Consider the following 20,804-nt stretch of genomic DNA (forward strand, 5'->3'; position numbering starts at 1 on the left):
GGTGAGTGAGGGTGGGTGAGTGAGGGTGGGTGAGTGAGGGTGGGTGAGTGAGTGAGTGAGGGTGGGTGGGTGAGGGTGGGTGAGGGTGGGTGGGTGAGTGAGGGTGAGTGTGTTAGAGCGAGGGTGAGAGGGTTGTGAGGTTGTGTATCCTATGCTTTTTTGTTATGCCATGCTATGTTTTGTTATGCTATGCCGATGAGGGTGTATGAGGGTGAGTGAGTAAGGGTGAGTGAGGGGGGTGAGGGCGAGGGTCTGAAGGTGTGTGAGGGCGAGAGGGTTGGGAGGGTGAGGGGGTGTGAGGGTGAGGGTGTGTGCGGGTGAGGGGGTGTGAGGGTGAGGGGGGGGTGAGGGTGTGTGAGGGTGTGTGGGTGAGGGTGTGAGGTTGAGTGAGGGTGCGTGAGGGTGTGAGTGAGGGTTGAGGGTGCGTGAGGGTGTGAGTGAGGGTTGAGGATGTGAGGGTGTGTGATGGTGAGGAGGTGTGAGGGTGAGTGAGGGGGGTGAGGGTGTGTTAGGGTGTGTGAGGGTGTGTGAGGGTGAGAGGGTGTGAGGATGTGTGAGGGTGAGTGAGGGTGGGTGTGAGGGTGAGTGAGGGCGGGTGAGGGGGTGAGTGAGGGTGGGTGAAGGTGTGTGAGGGGTGAAGGTGAGTGAGGGTGTGTGAGGGGTGAGGGTGTGTGAGGGGTGAGGGTGTGTGAGGGTGAGGGTGAGTGAGGGTGAGGGTGAGTGAGGGTGGGTGAGGGTGTGAGGGTGAGTGAGGGTGAGTGATGTGTGTGAGGGTGTGAGAGTGAGTGAGGTTGTGTGAGGGTGTGTGAGGGGTGAAGGTGAGTGAGGGGGAGTGCGGGTGAGTGCGGGTGTGTATTTGCATCTTTTATTGTTTCCAATGTTTTACTGACAAATGCTTTCTGTAACAGTTGTGTAAAGGAGCTCAAGTCCTCGTCAACAATGTAGAACAATAAAGCAATGCACCACGTGAGAAAAATGTGCGGTCTTCAGTCATATGAACCTCCTATCCACTAGTTTGTAACCGACAGAGAAAAAGCCTTTAAACTGTGCGTTAGAACTCTGACTCTGCATTAGCACTTAGCCTCCACTACAAAACCATTATATTGAAAGAAGCTGCATACATCGAGTCTAATTGATGTTACTCAATAATGAGCTAGATAGTTCCTCAAAGCACCTGTGTATAAATAATGACTTAGAACTCAGAAGTGTTTCCGGTTTTACGCTCTTCAAACAATGTCTAGCTATAGGAGGTCTCTTGTTGGGAATAACCAGACTGGTGGCAAATGAACCACAAAAAGCCCATCATTCACTGTGACATCAGCATCAACGGGAAAACAAATACAGCCACTTTTGTGCTGCTTCCATCCACTCTACAATAATGTTGGAACATTATTTCAGATATTTATTTTTATACAACTGTCTACATTGAAGAAGAAAAAAACTAAGGAATGTATTTCCCTACGTGCACATACAATATCACTATGTCCTTACATTACAGCCAATGCCCTCCTGCTACACAACGTCTATTACTTTGGGGTTACAATGTTTCTCATTGATATTATGCAATTTGATATTGATAATCGAATTTTATCAAGTAGGATTTTTGGTTAAAACGGCTATCCTGATGCCAATAGCCACGACTGAAACACTGGGCGGCAATTCTGTTCCGGGCTATTGACAAACAAAAGCACAATCAAATGCAAACTGTTTTTCAGAAATTTCTAATCACTCCTTAATTTATTTCATGTGCTAGAATTCATTGGTATACACAATTAAAAAGAAACTACAAAATAATACTCCCGATTACAGTGAAAACATGTTTGTGAACTTTCAAAATAAACAAGGCAGCACTGGGAGGGGGGCTGGGCACGAAGGAAGGAGAAATGTGAGTCACGGCGGCCGTGAAGTGTGAAGCAGATCCCTTTGAAGCTCTCGGAGGCAGGAGCAAATGGTAAGGGGAGGAGAAATGCTGCTGGGGTGAATGCCTGAGGCCAGAAGGGTTTCAGAGAAAACAAGGTGCTGTATTATTTGAAATCTCCCCACCTCAGATCCTAATACTCCGAGCGGTCCGCCTCGGTCGGAGTGGCACTACCTGTGCAGCCAGTGGCAAAGATCACACAAGCAGGTTGTCAGTGTTATACCAGGGTCATCTGACAAGTGTTACTGCTGTGGCGATGTTAAAGTAATTTGTTGGACCGGCACTACAGAGTCAGTCACAACAGCTCACCCTGACCAGCCCCAAAGTCTAGTGTTGCGAATAGTAAATTGCCCAGTGCGTCACTGAAAACTACTGGACAGACAGACTGTGTGTGACAGGCTGCAGGTTTTCAGCTGTAACATTACATAGCAAGGGAGAGGCAGCTGAAAATGAACACGCGCTAAGCCACTGGCTCACTTACTTTACAAACTACGGCCGCATGATTCAGACTCTCAAGCTCATCAGTACAGTGGTGTGCTCTGGGCTCAGCGGGTGCCGCAGTACATGGGGTCTGGTCCTATTGCGGGGATCGTTCTTATTTTTTTAGGCAAACTTTACTGCGGGGCGAGCAATGCTGGCATTGCCACTGGTGCAGCCTCAATTAACACAAGACACGCGGCCGAAATGGGAAAAAAAAAACGTGAACGTGCAGCAGCCGGTTACCCGTTTTACTTAGCAGGCGGCTGTAGCGAAGTGACTGTAATACATGTGGAGGGGGAGACAGATACAACTTTAAACTAGATGTTGCGGCCGGCCAGCAGTGAATAATTAGGGGAGAGAGAGGGGAGGTGCTGGAGAACAGATGGCCGTGAAGCAGGGGGCGGGGCAGCGGAACCCTTTGAAGTCACGGCCTGCGGCCGTGAATAAGTGACGGCGGGGGGGGGGGCAGCTGAAGCCTTTGATGTGGCAAATGCTGCTGGCACGGGGAAGCCTGTGGGGAAATGCAAGCTTGTGCACGAAGGAACTTGTGGTCACGTGATTTTTTACGTGAACTGTTGAAAATCCTCATCATAAAAAAGTGGATGGATAGGAAAAGGTCTCTCTCCGAGACCTAAAGAGGGTCTACATAGGCTTGCATTCTCTAAGAGAAAAGAAGTACCTGCAGGAGCCTGCGGCCAGTGGAAGGACAATGGCCATAGGACGATGTACTTGGTCCACAGTCTATGGCAGGGATGAAGACTGAAGCAAAGACTAAGGGCCCGATGTAGGTGGCCATTTACCGGACGGTAACGGCCGATTTCGCCCTTACCGACCGGTAAATTGGTTTTTGGGATGTAGGGGGCCAATTTTACCGATTCAATCGGTAAAATACTGAATCGGTATTTTTATCGATTCGGTAACTTCTAGATGTAGGTTGGACTCTGAGTCCCAAAGGCCTTTCAGATTCAGTATTTTACCACCCAATCCAATTGGGTGGTAAAATACCGAATCCAGGTGTGCATGCACATGTGTGCATGCACACCTATGCCATGTGACAGACAGACATGCCCTGTATTTGGGGTGCTAGAGGGTGTCAAAGTGACACCCCCTCCAGCCTTGCTGGAATCAGTATTTACCGAATCGGTAAATACTGATTCGGTAATGCCCATTGATTCCTATGGGCTTCAATGCCCATAGGAATCAATGGGCATTACCAAATCGGTATTTACAGAATTGGTAAATACCGAATCTTAACGATTCAGTAATTACCGATTCTGTAATACCTATACCCCCCTCCCCCCTCCATTTTACCACTTCTTAAATTCCGAATCGGTAAAATTCGGTATTTAAGAAGTGGTAAAATAAAATTACCTACATCTAGCCCTAAATCCCTAGGGGAAGCAGGAGGCACTGACCAATAGGAAGCAAGGAAATGAGAGTGACATGGGAGCCAACCACTGCTAAGTAAAGCCGAGTAAGCCCCTTATAAGATTTTGCTCTCCTTTACAAGAGATTTTGCCTGGCGAAACCTAAAAATGATTAACAAGATTCTGGAGAACCATTGATTCTTTAATCTCCAAAAAGTTGATACCCTCTCTCAAGTAAATGAGAACCAAATGGATTGACCTGGAGCTGGCTGTGATTTGGGTGGCCTTGAGTAAAGCAATGTAATCCAAATATTAGCTGGCAAATCAAAGGCCCCTTGATGCCTCTCATTCCCAGCCAAGTGACCGTATGTTTTTCCAGAACATGATTATGATTTCAATCTAAGAAAAGAGCTCTTCTATGCCCTTAGTAAAAATTCACTAACTTGGACACCTTCAGTCCTTACATTTCTGTGAAGGTCTTTACCGCGTGTGACCCGGTTTCTCCCGGGAATGTCTAATCTTGGCTTTTACAGACTGTTACATGGGTCCTTGAGAGCTCTATGTAGTACAAGATGAACCTGAGATGGTTCATCAGTCAGTGCTGAAATCAGTGAGTTTTTAAGATCAGTGCAAGAAGAAAGGTGTGTAGGAGAGCTTGATGCCATGTTTCACTGCTTAAAAAAGAGTGTTTCTCTAGAAAACTGTGTTCAATAATGGTAATACAGTTTAAGTCAGATTGGACTGTGCCTCCTTTGTATTTGTGTAGTGCAAGTTGCTTTTAGTGCTTGGGACATTCAACAGCATGGACTTTGTGCCACTGCATTCCAGCCCGAGGCTGATATCCTGATATTCAGCTACAGTATATGCCATTGTGCTATGCGCTTAGCTTAATTTTATGGTTTTATGTGTTTCTGTAGTCAGCTAGAAGAAGCATACTTGATGTAGGAAACCATTGGAGCGGGGTTTAATGACCTTGATGTGATTTTCATAGCTATGGTTTGCTCTTGAGACAGTGTATTGTCTGTGATGGGAAAGGGGATAGCACAGTTACCTGACCAGCCAAATGCATATGGAACGAGGCACAAGAGAATAAGGAAGACAGGGATGCATAACCCCTTTCGGTGCATTTCCCTGGGAACAGGCCAGTGGCATCATGCATGGGGTAAGTTCTAGGGGCCCTGTGAAAATTTATTTTCTTGTCTCGAGTGTGGATAAATCAGTGATTGAAATATTCGAGAAAGTAACGGTGTCAGATAAGCAGCAAATTACATGTGGTTTAGAAAAATGCAGAAAACATGGCTATTCACTCAAACCTATAGCTAGGTGCGTATTCAGATAAAGGTGGTTACGAACTCAGCACCAAGAGACCTGTTGGTGAACATGCGCTTAATAAATCTCCCTTAACATAACCAATACAGAATATGATTGAAAACTTAGGATATAAAATTAAAAACATGGGTTAAAATATTTGTTTTATCTTGGGTCTACTAAGATTTTTGCTCTGATATATAAATAACAAATCTGCCATCAATGAGCTGGTTATCAAAAGAAGGTTTTTTTCAAAGCTAATGTCTTACAGTGGAGACCTTTGAAACAGAGGCATTATAGTGTTATCTAGGTTCAGTAATTAAACGAGCAGCAGGACAAAGGTCTTTAAGGGGACCTGAGCACATCTAGGAAGGTCAAACAAATGGCATCGCCCCATCAAAATGGAACAGCAGCAAACGCTGCACAATCAAATAATACAAATGTTTTATACCTCTTGCCAGTGAAAGCTAGTATTGAGTACGCAGGGTTTTTTTTTTAAAAACGGATGTGTGACCAAAAAGAAATGTTATAATGAAGAAGAATTCCTAGGAAGTTAGCTCAACTGACATGACACTGTTTTCATGTTTAACCAAGATCAGACTCAAATATTGCATTCCAACACTGTCCTTTTTGGAGCAAGCACAAGCTACTCATTCTCCTCCAGACTATATTTAAGGCTGGCCGCTGTTATCTAATCACATTTAAGGCAGTTGCTCATTCGATGGATATCAACATTGGAGGACATCCAAACTTATAATTGTGTATCATGAGCAGACAGTTGAATAGAAATCCCACAATGGGCTACAAGGCCTTATTAAGGTGTAACATGCAGATTGAAGAGCAGCAATTGAAAGCAGACCACTGAGTTGGGCTAGGGACCTGACCTGGACATATCAAATTGGACACCTGTTGCCAGACAAGAAAAAACCCATGAAGCTCTCTAGGCTCTTATCTCTCTATCTCTATGAAAAAACAATGCAGGAAAACAGATTGAAACCCTTAAGGTCCACAGTTATCAGACGCTGTAAAGAGAACCAGCAGCACAAGCAACAAAGCACCTCCTTGATCATTTGTCTTCGGCTCGTCATCCTCCACCAAGGAAGACATCTTACCCGGGGCGGCTCCTCCATGTGGGCGTAGGAGCGTCGCCCCAATGCTTTCTCGCAGTGTGAGAAGAAGAAATATAAAATGGTATTATGAATACCATTTTATGTTTCTGCTTCTCACACTGTGAGAAAGCAGAGCAGAAGTGTTTGGTTGGGGGCAGGAGGGTGGCCGGTCCTGCTCCAGGCAGTGGATGACTGGCTTGCCCACTGTTGTGGGCGCGGACTGTTTGGTTGCCCAAGGGCAGACCAAACCACTCATGCACACGCTCTGTTTTCTTCATGTAGGCTGCATGCTGCCTGCATGGAGAAAAAGGCCTCCCCAAAGACACATGTGCGGTCGGCGTCCCAGCCACTCACAACGCCGCCATTGCAGCGTTGGGATTGGCTTTGGGGAAGAAGGGAAGGCTGCCTGCTTCCTGTTCCACGGGACCCTGCCGGAGTTGAAACAGCGCGGGACCCGGGGTAAGTTTAATTGATATTTTTTTTAATTATCCTCCCTCCCCCCGTGTGACCCCTCTTACCCGTGAGTCATGCTGGCCGCGACAGCATCTTACTTCCATGCGTCTGTCCCCATGTACTAAATGGAGAACATATTCTTTTCTATGAGTTATGTAAGCCTCTCCACTGGCATAGTTTCTCAGACGTTTACGAGTCAACAGGAGGTGCGCGGCTGTTTTCACTTGAATTCCATGAACATATAGCTGATAATGAAAAGTTGAAAGACCAGCTTCTACTCTCTGTAGTTATCTGTCCTCTATTACTCTGGTTTGATGCTCAAATAGTATTAGGTCCGCAGCGATATGTAAACCCAATATACCTCTAATGGCTGCCAAAATCTATTTGCAGTGCTATTGTACTTTGGGACATTCCAACCACATATGAATTGCGTAAGCCAACCTCCCTGTGCCACTAAATTCAAGCTAGCCTAGCTGATTAGGGATGATACCCAAAACTTGCCCCAGAATGCACGTTTCCCGTCCATGGAAGGACCTGGCTTGACAGTTCGAGCTGAACTGTTCTCATCGGGAGCAGGGTCAAGACTGATTTGCATACGGCTGGGTCCAAACTGGGGTGGCATGGTGAGCAAAAAACTGTAGATTTCACCTGGGTCTGGGACTAGGGGTGAATGTTTGACAATGTTCAGCGTTCCGTCCATCATCTTTTTGTGTTGTTATAGTTGCCGTTATAGTTGCCGTAAGAGGGAAGTATATGCCCAGACGTGTTTACCAGGCTCACAGTGCCACTGGATTCAAGCTACCCTGGCTAAAGAGAGGTGGGGTGATTGATACCCCGAAACCGGTCCCAGGATGATTGTTTCCAGTCCAGGGAGGACTTAGCTTGGCAGGTCAGGTTTGACTTTTCACATGGGAGCAGGGTTAAGACTGATTTGCTTATAGCTGGGTCCAAACTGGGGTGGCATGGTGAGCAAAAAAACAATGGATTGAACCCAGATCGGTGACTGGGGGTGAATGATTGACAATGTTCAGCAATCCGTCCATCATCGTTTTGTGTTTCTATATAAACCAACCTATCCACATTGCCTCAAGCCGGCATCCGTTACCCAGTAACACTCTACTTAGTTTGCCTTGTGAGAGGTACCACCTGTCATAACGTTTTTAACATCATGTTATTGCATTTTCAAATGCATGCAACCATACCAAATGTTTCATAATTTTTATATCACATGTCTAGTCTTGTCGGCAAAACAGAGACTCTTACGGCAAAACCCCATAAATAAAACAAACATCTTATAATGCTAACAAGAAAAAAAGCCCTCCTCTAGGATTGCCATCTAGATCTCTGATCAGAAAAAGGTCAATGCACCATCGTCACAAGCTGTCCGCTCCTCCATCCATCTTTGTCTCCAGCCTTGAAGAAACTTCTGAATATCAGCCAAACAACGTTTGGGCTTTCAGGAGAGGTGCAAATGCAGAGGAGGGGTGATGAACCATCATACAGTCTAACAGTGGTTTCCAGGTCGATTCAAACTTCAGGTGCTCCTCCGCTAATTTGGCAATGAGCCTCCCCATTGCTATAATGTCATGCCATGTCACTATGGATGGTGACTCCTGCTTTTTCCAGCACCTTCCTATAGCGAATTTAGTTATTCATAACAGACCGGCCTATGTGGTTCATCCTGGGGTATCCACAAGGTACCCGTCTCTGCAGTAGCAGGGTGGGGTCCACAGGGAGAGGAGGCCCCTTCAGATGTTAAAATGCCCTTTCAATGTCCACAGAATTGATTTTAGCAGGTTCAAAACATGTGCAATAGATCCCTCTTCTGATCACAAAACGTCAACAGTTCAAGCATATTGCAGAATATCTGTGGTGTAGCATCAATTATACTGCAGTTTATAATGAATCTCCATAGAACCCACACAGGTATAGCTCTTATGGATATTATACCATAGTACTTCCCCCTCCTTTCTCAAGATCTCCCTATGAAGCATGCATTCCCACATTGCTTTATATGCTGTCTGAGCAGTAAGGGATTGACTTCATGGAGTTTCAACTGTCATAGATGTGACAAATGATTTCTGGTGTTTTACCACTACACAATTGCCCATTACATTTTTCCCCAGAATTTCTCATGCACTCCAAGACATTTCTTCAACCTGCCCTTTATTCTAACTTGATAAACACAGCCACTTTACCACTTCCAATGGGGCTTTCCTATGTTTATAGAGTAGTGAGATTAGACCTCTTATACCAGGATAGATTGGCTGCAAGATCATTGCAGCTTTATAGTCAAGCTGAATCAGCAAATGTTTTTATGTAGGTTGATTCATTTTTACTATCATCTTCTTACTGTCCCAAAAGGACCATACCTTCATACCCATAACTATAGCTGACTGGAACCTGCAATTTCACTCCCTTCATTTCTGGATGCCTCATCGTGTATGGCAAGTGCAACGTTTGAATTATAATGGAGGGGCGTCAGGAGAGATGGGTAACCTATCAAATGTCTGGGTAATGCCCAGGTGTTAAGTGGACGTATCAAGCCACAGTATATTTTGTGCTCTGGATAACATTGGGAGCCAAATCACATCCTACTAACCGGCCTGAGACTGCCCAAACTACTGAAACCCCATGCATACAAAAGTTCCTTAGAGACCACACCCCAAGACTGCACTGCTGTATAATAACCGTTCATTTCTGGGAATCCCAGACCATCTCTTACCATGGATACTTCTCAAATTTAGTTAACAATTTGAGGGACTGACTTTGCTACACAAAGTGAAATTGTCTCTTTGCAGTTTTACAATGTGTTTTCTCTAGTCTGAAGAACCTTGAAAACATTTAGAAACCTGGAAATTACATTATGTTTTACTGCTACCACTCAGAACCACAAGACATGCAGGTTTCTCCATTCAGAAAGATCTTTCCTCATATCTCTGAGCAGGATAGGTATGTAAGTTGCATACAGTTTAGTCAATGCCAAGGTCAGCTGAGTGCCTGTATGTTTTACTGACCTACCGTTAAAATAAAAGGGAGACAAAGTTTTGAAGCTCTGTATACTTCGATCTGGGAGCATTATCAATTTATCAGAGTTAATCTTATAGTCAGAAAATCCTCATTAATGACAGGTTCGAGGCTAGGGGATCTGGTAAGGATAACACAATGTGATCTGCAAAAAGTGGTATTTGATGATCAAACCCTCTGAAGTTTATACGCTTAATATAGAGTGAGGTTCTAGACAATCATGCAAAGGATTCGACATTAAGGCAAAGAGGGAAGGAGACAGCTCAGTGTGGGGCTTCAACAAAACTCAAAAGGTCAAAAGAACACCACGATCACCAGCACCCACCTGTTGCCTTTAAACTCAACTCTCAGTCATACATAGGATTATCTGCTCTGTATTGGTCTTTGCTCTTAGATTTAAAAAACAAAAAAGCCAGGGAATTTCGCTGGGCACCTCCTTTAACTAAACGTGCTTCCCAGCATATTTTGCCTAAAATTATTTAAACTTCTCAGTTATTCAATGTTTTCCACATTCATGGACGTGAAGTTTCAAAACTCCTCTCCCAAACAGTTAACTCAAGTACTAACAAGACATCTGTTTAAGCAAAACCTTCGTTATCTAACTCATGTATGAGTAACTGTATTTCACAGAATGTAACTGACTCTTAAAAGGGACCGATCATGTTGTCCATCAAACCTATTGTCACTTTTGGGGCTGAAATCTCCACTGCGCCGAAAACATTGGATTTCCCCAGAAAGTACCAATCGGCCTCTGCATCAGCCACAACTATTTTGTCCTCTGCAATGTAACAGAGCATAGAAGAAATTCTAAGCTGTATATCATGAAAAGGAAACAGAATTTAGCAAGTAAAAAGTGCAATTATAAAAAAACACACAAAGAGGTGAGTCTGAATGACAAGCTTTTTTCAAATCAACCACAGCAGACATATGTACCTTTTCACAGCATCCTTATTTTCCCTGATTTTTTCTTCTTTTAGTTTTGCCCACTTGAATTTCATTCCAGATTTCTTAATAGCCTCTTTGATCCAAACTTCATCTAAAACAGAATGTGGTTCCAGTGCGTCGAGGTCGAGGGTGGTGTGGAGCAGGGCTTCATACACATGATCTGATTAAAACAAGCAAAGAAAATTCTATTACACACTCTTCGAAACCCAAACTGTGAAAGGCACAATACTTTTTGGCTTGCTCTGGAAAGATAATGTCAGAGTTGTGTCTTGGTTAGGGGGACTCGGTGGTGCAAGTCGGATATTTCCCCAAAAGCACGATGTTGTAACAAGCTAAACACAAGATTTGACGAGTATGGGAACTTCAAATCTATTCAAGCATTAAGATATCTGTGTGTGGAACAAAGAGAGATTTGAAAATGCATCACTGGAATTTAGCCCCAAATTTAACGTTGGCACAATATGGCATTGACCTCTCTACAAATGTTATCGCAACCAATCAGATGTTCTTATTTCTGCCTCTGACAACTGCCTGCCAAACTCCCACCATATAAAAATAGGTAAAGGTTTTTAGTCACCCAATTTTAATATGGCCTGGTGGGGCCAAAGAATGGCGGTAGTGCCCCAGCAGCTCACAGCTAGAAATTGCCCCATGTCTCCCCTGCACGGAAATCCTGTGAGCTCCTCCACTAACCAGCTGTGGGTAGGTGGAAAACATCAAAATCCTCAACCTTGGTGAACTCATTACAGGTGCAGACATTGAAGCCAACAGTATATACAGCCGCCGAACTCAGATGGACTGTTTAAAGAGTTTCCATGTCGCTGCATATGCTTGGATGTTGGGCTTAACAACTAGACAGCCAAGACTGTACCTCTGTGCAGGAAACTGGCACCTTCACATGTGAGGAGGATGAACTAATTATAAAGCGTGGATTGAGCAGATACATTTATCGTGACTCATACAAGTGTCAAATCAGGTTGAGTAGTAGGAGGAGGAATGTTTTAGGCAAAGCACAATGTGCAGTTATATAATAACAGTAATGTGTTCTAAAAGTTTTGAGATCGAGATTGATTAGAAAAGAAAATGTTCTGTGGCATCCCGTGGTGGGTGGCGCACTCCATGCAGGAAGTCAAGGATTTACATGGCTTCAAGAAATGGGACGTGGTAGGTATTTCTAGTTAGAGAGACATTTGTAGCCATTGGGCCATGATGTCTTTTACTCAAATCAAACAGGTACACTAACTGAAATTGTCCGGTGAAGAATTTTTCAGACCCCTCCAACTTTGTCTCACTTTGGGTAAATATGCTTCATCGGACAGGACCGTCCATGCTATATGCCAGAGGAGAACAAACTACTTACAACATGTATAAAGCCAAAGGTGATCTCCTTGACTATAAAATTGTAAACAACAACACCCATTAGGCTGAAAATGTCGTGGGAAAAGTATTTGGGGGAAATGAACAAGGAAGATTGGTAAGAAGCCCTTCTGCACCTTATGAGAGTTGACATTTGAGCAGCTTTCGGTTAATACAATTCAAAATATTACACTGGATTTGTTATTCCAGAACAAAGATGCTATTAGCTGTCTATTGCTGAAGATATTTATTGGACAGTAGCGCTATTTATTGTGGGCTTTGGTTAGCTCATTCCCTACCCTTGGTTGGTTTTCTTGTCAATCTCATTTACTGCTTCTTATTTGATTACTTGCTTTCCTCTTCTTGACTTTGTCCCGTAACGGAGCTTAGGTTCTTTACCATCCTTTTCATTGTATAAGTAGTATCCTCCCACTGCTTACTTTCACCAAACCTTTTTCTTTGAGCATTCCATGCAAGAGTATATGTTTACTGACTCTCTACCCTTGTGCAGCCTCTCCACTCAAATGTCCTGCGCTCTATTTGTGGTGGTTAGTTACTCACATGCTTTTTTAAAATATATTTTACACTCCCTCCCACCCACCTCCTTTGCTCCCCCCGACCTCCCCCGCCCCCCGCTGATACCTCACTCCTTCTCCACTGTTGCTACTCCTTCCTCACAAATCCAATCTTTTTGTTTTTTTGGCGGCCAGTCAGATGCAATATCCGGCTGGACCACACCTATCCCCAAATAAGGCTCCTGGTACACTTTTATATTACTTTTTAATTACCACTCAAAGATGGCTGCCACATCACGCTACGTGCATGTATGATGACACTTGCTTACACAGCATGTTTTTTTGGGGGTGGGGGGTATTTGCTGATGCAGCATAACGTAGGTAAAGAGGAAATCCAGTACGTCTGCAGGGAGACCTATTGACTTTAGCTACACTTATGTACCAAATACCTGGCTGTGCCTCAGATGCAACCAAAGTATGGAACCATTTTCTTTGAGGTGGCCACTCTCACTGAGCTGTCTCCGAGATAGGCCTTGTTAGCGGTATGGGGAAATCTAGAGGTTTCTAGATAGTAAAAGAAACTCTCAGATCTAGCTCTGAAAGTCAAAAGATTAGGAATAGTTAAATAGTGCTGTAGTCTGCAGTTCCATTGTTCAACATTTGGAGTAATTATATGGTCTGGTGTATGGGGACTTAATGGAGACTGAAAGGATCACCTAGAAATGTTGAGGGTGCCTTGATAAATTCGGTAAAATATGGGGGTGAGTGTTATGAAGTAGGTATTCTGTGTCTTTTTTCTCCCTGAAACTTCGAGAAAATAGTGATGCTACATATGTAACATCACTATATATATAATATGTATTAGTGTGTCTGTGCGAAGCCAAACTTGGGCTGTGTTGATGTAGCCTGTGCACAAAGGTCATGATCCTTTGTTTATGTATATTTCAGAGTTTTGAAAACTGGGAACAACTGAAAGAAATGTTGGTATTAGTAGACCAATCTACTATCAGAATTATTCTGCCATTGTGTACATGATTTTATCTTTCTTGCTCTACATGTGAGCACATCTTTCATCCTCTTACGAGGGTATTTTTCTCAGACTCTGAAAGCGGAACACTTAATTATCTATCAGGTTTGCCTGTTAGTATGTCTGGTAACTTATTGCACATTTTGCTTCTCCTTGGCTGTCTATAAGCTGACTTCTAATTTTTGTATTTCAAGTTGTTATACAGTTTGCAAAGTTCTGAATTTCCTTTTCCCCCCAATTTTACACTGCTTTCTTCGCTTCACTCCTACACTTTTCAACCTTTTTAAATCCATAATCCCAGTTATGTGTGAGTGTTCTCTCACAACCATACCAGACCAAGGGCAAAAAGAGGTTACATTTGAGATGCTCTTGCGAGAGAGATCCTCTTTACTTGTGTCCTTCCACTGCTTACTTTTAGGGAACTACTTTTTCCTTTTTGTTTAAACTCTTCACGAGTGCACAAGTTTTCCAGATCTGTCCCTTGTTTGCTTTTCTTGCCCCTCATGCTCTGTGTTGCTTTCTCTCGTCCCTCACACTACGTGTTGCGCTTTCTTGTCCGTCTGCTTTTCTCTCCCCGAGCTTCTATGGTCTACTTTTTGTTAAGCACCCCGCGAGGGCCTGTGCATTCCAGCTGTCTGGGTTGTAGGCTTCTTTCCCCCCCAGCCCTTCTATCTTGCTTGCTCTCATCCATGTGCTTCTCTCCCCTCACCCCACGATGCTCTCTCACGTCTGTCTTCTGTGATGTTCTCTCCCTTCTATGCATCTCTCCCGTCCTCTGGGTGCTGCTATTCCTATTCCCTCCAACCCTTCTCCGTTGACCTTCATGCTACTCCACAAACACCCACAGTTCCTTTCTTTTTTTTAATTACCACTTTTGTGCTAAAAAAAAAATCTTTATATTTTTATTTATTGATACAAGTAGCAACCTCTATTTTGGATTGCTAAACATAAAAATTCATGCATATGGTGCCAATGTCATTCTGCTGATGCACACTGAAGTTCTAATGCATGAGCGCATCAGTGGAATGATGTAATTGCCCTTGCACCTTTTAAAAAATATATATTTTGACAGTTTTGCACAGTGTACCTACGCAGTACATTTCCGCCAAAAGCAATGAGTCCCAAATGCAAGACCATTTGGGCTTGCTTAGCCTTGTTTTGGGTTGTCAGTGCATCATGTTTTACAGTGGGGTTATGAATCTTACAAGCCTCTAACTTAAAGTAACCCAACTATCGTAGAGCTGGGTGCCAATTTTTAGGGTCCTGTTGCTAGCCGGACTCTGTTTGCCACAGGATTGATTCCCTACCATAATGACTAAATGATTGCAAATTGGAAAGGTTGCTGTGTGGGTTTTGAGGTGTTTTGTGTTTGCGTTTTGAGTTTTTTATTCCTCCTTTACGATCTGGTGAACCGATGTCCATCAAATCACTTGTCCATCTCATTTTATGTGGGTTGATCTGTCCCAACCCCCATCTGTTCTAGTGAGTTTTCCTCCGTAGCTGGAGAAAATAGCGTTTTAACTTTCATGGAAAAAAACGTGTTCCCAAATAGAACGGTGTTATAGAATGAATAAAGTTTCAAATTGGTAATACTGTCCGCCAGTCTATTATTGTCTATTATTGCTCAAGAAGAATAAAGCACTCTATTGCAAGAACACTGATTTTCTCCAGGGACATTGTTGCAGGTATTTTTTGTGGAAGCCCACTGCCCCATAAAGAATGAATTAAGTTAGTATAGAGGTCCAGCAAACATAACCATTTTTGTAAGGGAGAAACGTAAAGTGCAGAAAAATGTTTGGCACAAATGTTCATAATAAGGTATATTTTTCTGCACTTGACATTTCTCCCACTCAAAATAATGGCTGTAATTTTCAGTTATAAATATGGCATTGTGTCTGCAGCCACTAAAAGCAAGATGCCTGCTGCTTGTAATGGCGACACTTTGAAATGAGAGAAAATTAAAACGGATGAGTTAACTGTATGTTCATACAAATTCCATAAAACTTGTAATTTCAATTTTCTACCATTTCCGAGTAAATGTAAAGTATTTGTGAAGCGCACAGCTACCTCCGGAGAGGTGTCCCGGCGCTGGGGGCCGTCAGGAGATTAAGCGAGCTATTGCCCAGAGTCACACGGTGCTGGGCTGATCTGCCGCCGGCACCGGGGATCGAACTGTGAGCCCCAGGATCCGGAGGCAGTCGCCCTGGCCGCTGCGCCACACCTCTTCCAAGTGTCTCATTTACATACACCAGGCATCTTGCTTACAGTGGTCTGTAGACACTGTGCAATATTTATAACAGAAACAATACCACCATTTGTTCAACATTTGTTACAAAGTATCCCATCCGCCAAACTCATAATCAGGCCCTTAATGTTTAATAGGAATATTGTTCTTCACTTTAAATATCTCCCATTTAAAAAAATGATTGCATTTTTCAGGTATAAATATGACACTGTGTCTACTAGTCACTGGGAGCAAGAGGACTGCTGTTTGACACTTTCAAATGAAAGAAAATTAAAATGAAGAGTTAACTTAATCCAGTCCAGCCCGAACTGCCAAGCCATGTCTTCCCTGGACCGGAAACAAGCTTCCGAGGACCGGTTTCTGGCATTCCAGACGTCTTCAGCCCGGCTTGCTTGAATCCAGTGGCAAAGTGAGCAAGGGACTCACGTCTGAGCATACCCTGCCACACTTATGGCGGCCAAAAGCGGTACAAAAGGGGGTGGTGATGGACGGAGCATCTGAATCAATCAAACACTCACACCCAGTCAAAAGATCTGGGTTTAATCCATCTCCGTTCTTTAGCCCACTTTTCCACCCCAGTTCAGACATGGCTATATGCAAATCAGTCTGACCCTGTGCCTCACGGGAACAGTCCAGCACGAACTGCCAAGCCATGTCTTCCCTGGACCGGAAACAAGCTTCTGAGGACCGGTTTCTGGCATTCCAGCCGTCTTCAGCCCGGCTTGCTTGAACCCAGTGGCAAAGTGAGCAAGGGACTCACGTCTGAGCATACCCTGCCACACTTACGGCGGCCAAAAGCGGTACAAAAGGGGGTGGTGATGGCCGAGCATCTGAGTGGGCTAAAGAACGGTGATGGATTAAACCCAGAACTTTTGACTGGATGTGAGTGTTTGATTGATTCAGATGTTCCGTCCATCACCACCCCCCTTTTGTACCGCTTTTGGCCGCCATAACTGTGGCAGGGTATGCTCAGACGTGAGTCCCTTGCTCACTTTGCCACTGGATTCAAGCAAGCCGGGCTGAAGACGGCTGGAATGCCAGAAACCGGTCCTCGGAAGCTTGTTTCCGGTCCAGGGAAGACATGGCTTGGCAGTTCGGGCTGGACTGTTCCCATGAGGCACAGGGTCAGACTGATTTGCATATAGCCATGTCTGCACTGGGGTGGCAAAGTGGCCTAAAGAATGGTGATGGATTAAACCCAGATCTTTTGACTGGGTGTGAGTGTTTGATTGATTCAGATGCTCCGTCCATCACCACCCCCTTTTGTACCGGTTTCATGATCACAGCTTACTGGACTTTGGACGCAGCTTTGACTCGTCTACCGGTTTGTGTCCCCGTCGCCCCCCTCCTCTTTCCAAGCTGTGTCTCTCACCCTCCCCTCCTCTTTCCCTCCTTCATTCTCTGTCTACTTTCCCTGCTCCTACCCCCCTCCCCTGTATCTCTCCTGTTGCCTGCTTTTTCCCTTACAGATATGTGCTTATTGTTTATCTCGACCTTACATGTAACTATGTTGCCAGGCTCTAATACCTGTGTATCCTTTGTAACGATATAACCTGCAACTATGATCTGATACTCATGTAAAGCGCTCTGATATCTACGGGTCTAGCCAGCGCTATATAAAACCTTTAAAATTTTAAAAATGTGGTCTTTGTCCTATGCCTTCTAAAGTGGTCTAGGAGTTAAACATGGCACTGCTTTATCAAGTGTCTGGTATCATCATGTAGTTTTCACCTTCAGCAGCTTCAACATGTCTGTTCATATCGAACTAAAGAAAGCAAAGCTACAGCCATTTCATCAATAATTGGTGCAGATACTGGACTACTGGAATTGTCTTTTTCTAAATATGAACCACTGTTTCCAATCCATTCAGCAAGACTAGTGGTAGGAGCTCCCAAGAACATTCCACAACTTCAGTTCTTAAGGCGCTTTACCACCAAATTCAACATGGAATCACCTTTAAAGTCGTTTGTATAATTCACCCAGTTTACAATCACAACACTAGGTTTTGCTGTACACTGAATAAAAAGGTATTTTAACAAAAGAACTCTTCAATTATCAAATTGTTTACTCCTGCAAGTTCAAGATTCCACAAAGCTTGTGTCAGGGGTTGCTCTTAGGTGTAAACAAAGAAAACTAAGTGAAACCGAAGACTTTACGATATCTCAAAGTCCCGGAATGTTCAGTGTCAACATTGTTGATCAGGCCTTTCCAACTCCTGGGAATGTTCTTCTTGAGAACAAAGGCCCATATATCATAGGTTACAATACATTGGGAGGAAAGTGTACATGCTTTTTTATAGACCAGTTTGGCTATGAAGACAATTGACAAAAATACTATTTTTGTTCAATCCCTTCGCTGTTGTCTGATGACTTAAGTACGCTGATCCAAGTCCAACTGCATGTCAATCATCAATGTACTGGCTGCTTTAAAACTTCAAACATGGTATTCTGGTCTTCACAATGCAATTGTTGCACTAATTTAAAAATAGTGTAGAAAATGGAGCTCTGAATGGTATCCCCATCCCCAAACATCGACTTTGCAGTTCTGACGCAGGTATTCCTTGTAGGTGATCCTATTTACGTGTCCTACTCGAGAGTGGGCATCAGATATTCTCATGAAGTAACGGGTCACTCACCAACAAATAGCAGACCCGCAGAGTAGATTCTTCTATTTCTACTACCTTCTGTGAATCTGCATGAAAGCAAGACACTCAGTTCTATATACAATAAAATAATAACAAATTCAGAATGTGTGCATTTACTACACTGGAACTAGTTATGGAGACGTCTAGAACAACAGTGTTTTATAAATGATATTCATGTTAGCATGTCTAATTTGCAAGGATTTCTCAATAAATTAACATATAACACAAATGTCAATATTGTTTAGAAGCACCGCCACCAGAGATCAATTTTGATTGTTGTTTCTCACTAAAGGATCCTACAGTAGGATACCCTGATAATATAGTGCTCTCCTACAATCCTCCTGTTCAACCACTAAGTGGGGTGACATGGAGCAACAGCTCCTGATTGAATGAAGTAGTATTTGCTGCAGTACTGGCATCCTCCTCTATCATTCGCCAAGCAACAAATGACAAGCAAACAGTTGGGATTCATTTTAAGATTTCATCCACCATTTTGAAACATTATCAAAAAGGAAACACTGGAATGATTGACTTGAACATAATTTTCAGGCAAATATGCATCAGCAGGACTATTGGCTTCAAAGTATTTAATCTTTATGAATATATGTACAAACACACACGGGGGGAACTACTCACCAATGTCTTTATCCATAGCCCTGGCAAGGTCTTCAATAGTCATGTTGTGCCTAATCTCCACCTCCTGCTTCGCCTGCTTTGGTTTTACTTGAGGTAGTTTATATTTCTTCTGATCTTTTCCCTTAAAAACAGAATCCTGTGGAAAGCACTTTAAATATATCAAAAGTATGGAAACAGGATGTATGTTGATGGCCAACACTGCCCTCACCTGGAAGGTTTAGCACTGAGATTCCCTCTGACCTACAACATTGATTGGGCGAGGATATGGCTGGATGTCAAGAAACTTATGTAATATTTTGCTGAAACTCATTTTCTTTGTTATCAAAAACTTACTGTGCACTGATGAAAAACATATAACAAGTGTGCGTTGTGTTCATTAAAGGTGGAACGCTCAAAGTTTAAAAAGACAATCACTACTTTTGGTAGCAAACTGAACACAGTATCTGTATGAAAACATATTCGCTGTTTCCAGCAGGTACTATAAGAAGACACTGACAAAATAGTCTGTCATAAAAATATTATCCTTTATTGCGATATACAGATTTACACAATTAATTATGTTTTTGTTTAGAAACCTATACAAAAAAAATGTACAACTATCAGCTGTTTTGTAGCCAGAAGGCTGTACGGTGTCAGTGCTACAAAGAGAATGGTGTCTTTTTGCCACAGTGGTAGCAATTCAAGTTAGCACAAACTGCATGGGAAACAGCGTTTACAACACTGCTGTTACCACGCAGGTAGGTAACAACGCGGTCATTACAACGACCGCGTTGTTACCACGCGTGGCTTTACATCGCAAGTTGTTTCTACGACTTATGTTAGGTGGCGTGCAACATCAGGTAATGTGTTGGATTTTAAATCGAACACATTCTCTGCTGTTGCGCCAACTATAGTAGGAATAGTAATTTACACTATTCCTAAGTCCAGCATGCCATCTAGCGCAAGTCGTTGAAATGACTTGCGATGTAAAGCCACAAGTGGTAACAACGCGGTTGTTGTAACGACCGCGATGTAACCTACTGCGCGGTAATAGCACGCGTAGTAAAGTGCTATATTCCTACTACACATCACCATAACACACATTGTAAATCTAGACCTGCACTCACCATAACACACCGTATGTTTGCATTCACCAAAGCACAACATCTATTCTACTCTAGTCGAATCTGCTAACTGGTTGGTTATTAGGTTATACTATATTTATGTTTTATGTTGCTTGTGGACATGCTTGCATGATTGTTCGATTCCCTTTACTATTTTACAACTTACTATACGTCAAGTGTTGTTAGCCACCTTAATAAGCGCATTTTATACACTTACTGTCTTGAGCCAGCATGTCAGTGAGCTTCCATGCTTAGTTAGCTCGCCCATACCCATCATTCCATGAATATTGGTTCTTTTCACGGATATCATCCTGGTCTGCAATATCATTTAGTTTCTAAGTTTAATAGTGGACTGTTCACCCCAGTAGCCATCTTTGCTCAACACTAGTACTGATGTCCGAAACCTTCTTATTTTGCATGTTTTTCTCTAACATGTTTCACTGGAACCCTCATTTAGAAGGAGTCATTAACCGAATAATAGAGCCGCTGCAAATAATGCGGATGTCTCATCCACCATTCTCTTTGTTGCCCCACCTCCTTTGAAGCTCCCAATGGCAAAAACCCCAACTCGATCATCAGGAATCTACTTACAATAGACACAACATTGGCTGACTTGGTGTACTTTCTATCAAGACTGTAAAACACTGAGGTGCCCGAGAGAAAGTTTGAAA

The 20,804-nt window shown here is 43.3% G+C and overlaps 1 protein-coding gene across 5 annotated transcripts in view; it reads right to left on the bottom strand.

Annotated features, from left to right (window-relative positions):
- Positions 1–20,804, bottom strand: part of MTIF2 (mitochondrial translational initiation factor 2) — a 370,558-nt gene that overhangs the window by 302,870 nt on the left and 46,884 nt on the right. For 3 of the 5 annotated variants that reach the window (XM_086927656.1, XM_086927655.1, XM_086927657.1), the window contains 2 exons: positions 19,031–19,166; positions 10,596–10,767 (listed from right to left, as the gene is read on the bottom strand). In XM_086927656.1, coding sequence (XP_086783782.1) covers positions 10,596–10,767; positions 19,031–19,166 — 308 coding nt within the window. The remainder of the gene's footprint in view (positions 1–10,595; positions 10,768–19,030; positions 19,167–20,804) is intronic. The other 2 variants (XM_086927658.1, XM_086927659.1) reach the window with 1 other exon arrangement.

Source organism: Lissotriton vulgaris, chromosome 6 (genome assembly GCF_964263255.1).
Source record: "Lissotriton vulgaris chromosome 6, aLisVul1.2, whole genome shotgun sequence".
Lineage (NCBI taxonomy): Eukaryota > Metazoa > Chordata > Amphibia > Caudata > Salamandridae > Lissotriton > Lissotriton vulgaris.